Genomic DNA, 3,265 nt, shown 5'->3' on the forward strand with positions numbered 1-3,265 from the left:
TATGTCAAACATCCCTATGATGTCAAGGCATCATTTGGTTCTTGAAGACTATCCTTACCTACTCACCCTTAGGAAAAGTAGAAATTTAAATCCTTCCTTTTTTTTCAGAAAGACATTGATTTCCTTCTTAAACTTCTGTAAAATGAAGCTTCCACTACGGCTGATAACTCACTTCATAGGTCGGTCATCCTGTTAGAAAAATAAAACTGTCTTAACTGGAGTGTAGCCTGTCTTTTCCCAAGTCTTAAATTAGTGTCCTCTCATCCAGTTCTCTCCAGAATACAGCACACAGAAGTCTGATGTCTTTATCCTACTTATTCTCTGGATAATCTTTTAAACTTTAATCAGATTACTTTTATCCTTCTTTTCTTAATCTATTCTTAGAATCATCTTAGTAAATCTCCTCTGAATGCCTTCTAATAAGTCAATATCCTTCTGAAAATTAGAAACTAAAGTTTCATTTCTTTTTATCTCAACATGTAGCATAACACCAAATCTGACTATGCTACTTACATTTTAGCAATCATGTCCTCATTGATGGTTAATATTTTACCAATAAATTAAAAAAGGCATTTCTCCTGGTTGGCTATGACCATTTGTTATAACAAAAATCATCCTGAATTATTTCACAGAACAATAGATGGGCTGATTGGACCTGGGAGATAATCCTCAAGAGTAAGAGTGAATTATATGCTAAATTATGAATTCTTTACTTAAACATGATAGGTAGCAAGATGTTTGGGGAAACTCTAAAAATATTCATTGAAGATAGATTAACTTATATTTGCATAGTAGTGAGACAGATTGGAAAGTTGGAAATAGACAAATTGATGGTGTAGCTAAGGCAATAAGGTGTTGGAAGAAATAATTAGAGCATAAGTTAAATAATTGATTTAAAGATAAGCTTAGTTGCTGTTATTCTAATATGAGGGGTGTCAGAAACAAAATTGGTGAGGTTAGGGCTCAAAAAACTAAAAACATTACAACATTAAAAGTGCATAGCAATTTATTAAAACTGCATCAGACTTGTAGAACAACGATGCATGTTTTGGTGATATTCTACTCCACCACCATCAGGACATGCACATTAGTTGTACTGAAGTACGATGTTTCAACTCAAGAGACACATTATTATGGTTTTCAAATCATAAGAAACATACTTTAATCAACTAAATAGGACTTTTTTTGCAACCATGATGAAAATTAGTATGATTAATGTTCTAATTTAAAAGGTATTTTTTTATGTAGTTGTTGTAAATTATATTGTGATGGTTTTTGGTTGTTAATTTTGATTGAGTTTGTGCTTAATTGTAATTGTCTTTGTTGTTAGTATGGTGTATGTTAAGCAGTGAATTTTTTATTCTTCATAAATATCATAATAGACAAGATGCAAAATGACTTTCATTTTGCGAGTTTTTTTTTGGTAATTTTTTATTTGCCACCATGCTATTTTCTGCAAAATCCATAATTTAAAATTTTTTTACAGTGATTGAATGCGTGTGTATATGTAACTGTTCTATAATGAATGTATGTTTTCCAATAATCTGTATTATCATGGTGCTTCCTAGTTTAACATGTTTTTATATTATGCTTATTAATGTTTCTGATGTTAGAAAAGTTCTTTTCTACAAATTCCACCTAAAACATATATTCCCTCTAGACTGTTTTTCCTTGTTATATTTTTTTTTTCTAAGTTTTGATTCATCAATTTCATCTGTGTAACTTGCCCCATCTTGGTTTCTTTTCTGTTTGTTTAATGTTTTAATTTAGTACTTCTCTAACATAACTTTAATAGTCTGGTATTGATTTTGCATCACTCTCTATTTCTACCTCCAGTTTTGTTTCCTCTTATGTGTATTTTATTAGTATACTTTTTGCATTGATATTTTCGAGTTTTTTAACCATGTATGTTTACTTAAAGCTATTGTGTGTTCTTTTTCTTTGCAGTATTTGTTACCTCTGAACCTGTAGTTTGGTTTTTTTGTCTTCTAATTTTCTTATTAATGTGTTACCAATAGAACATTTCTGTGTTTTGGGTAGTACATTTATTTGTTAACAAAACTTTGCCATACTTTTGGTCGTTTAGGAATAAATTGAGGTAGTTTTTAATAGGTTTAGATTTTTCAGTTATTTATTGTATGTCATTTGGTGTGTTCCTGTATCATGTGTAGTTTCTGTGTTTATGGTTTATGTTATGTTTGCTGTTAATATAAGGATTTTTAAACTCCTGTTTGTTATATGATCTGTTTGTGTAACAAAGTTCTGTTGATTTTTGTGAATATTTTTTGTCTGTTTGTGAATGATGTTTATCAGGTTTTGCTTTCAATAATGTTTACTCGCTTTGATTTTTGTTACATGTTTTTTTTTAATGTCCTCTTTTTATATTTTATAAATTTATGTATATTAGATTGTTTTAGATTTCACATAAGCCTAATTGTTATTTTGCTCTTTCTTTCTGTTGTTTTTTGTGTTAATTGAATTTTTTTAGGAGTTTAGCATTTGATGAACATAAATTTATTCTTATTTAATATTTTATTTCTCTTTATCTACACTTTTTACTTAACTCCACTTCCTTGCAACTCCCAAAAATACGACTTTTTGTTTTGAGTGTCCTGTTTTCAGCATTGATTTGTTTGGTACATGTATTGTTTGTATTTTCATTCTTTAGTAGCATCATGATATGGAGCTGTTTATAGTGATCCTGTAGGCATACATCTACATGTGTAATCTCCACATGGACTTGTGAAATTTGGGACAACTACAGAGAAAATCATAGCCAAACAGTGCACTGTGGTGAAGCTTGTTTTTGTCTTTTGTATAACACAAAAAATGATGACATATGCTTTAGGATCTCATACTTCTATTTCAGAATACCAGTGGTAAGTGAAAGAATTATTTTTATTTTTCCTAGTACTACATGAGCAAAACAACATTAACTCTTTCAGCACAGGCTCAGTCTGTGGGACCGACCTCGTAACCAATTTTAACTTGTTATAGTTTTCATGCTATAACTTTTAAATTAGTAAGCGAATGTTAACGAAATTTGACAGATTATCAATAAACATTACAATGCTTTCATAAACAAAATATCAATTTTTTTTTTATTAAGTCTTAAGGTTTGTAAAGCAATGTTTTTCTCATTTCTTTTTTTTTTCTTTTTTGCATGTTGCTTATCTATTGTGCAAAGTAATATTCATTTTAAGATTAAAAATACTTTTATGCATCAGAAAATTTTGAAATTTCACCTTCAAAATCTTTATAATGT

General features: G+C 29.3%; 1 protein-coding gene across 1 annotated transcript in view; it reads left to right on the top strand.

Annotated features, from left to right (window-relative positions):
- The window catches only part of LOC106462996 (signal peptide peptidase-like 3), a 38,964-nt gene that overhangs the window by 4,627 nt on the left and 31,072 nt on the right, over window positions 1–3,265 (top strand). Inside the window, exon 2 of the mRNA XM_013922963.2 lies at window positions 2,669–2,879. Coding sequence (XP_013778417.1) covers window positions 2,830–2,879 — 50 coding nt within the window. The 5' untranslated portion in view covers window positions 2,669–2,829. The remainder of the gene's footprint in view (window positions 1–2,668; window positions 2,880–3,265) is intronic.

This window comes from Limulus polyphemus, unplaced genomic scaffold (genome assembly GCF_000517525.1).
Source record: "Limulus polyphemus unplaced genomic scaffold, Limulus_polyphemus-2.1.2 Scaffold1296, whole genome shotgun sequence".
In the NCBI taxonomy this organism is placed as follows: domain Eukaryota; kingdom Metazoa; phylum Arthropoda; class Merostomata; order Xiphosura; family Limulidae; genus Limulus; species Limulus polyphemus.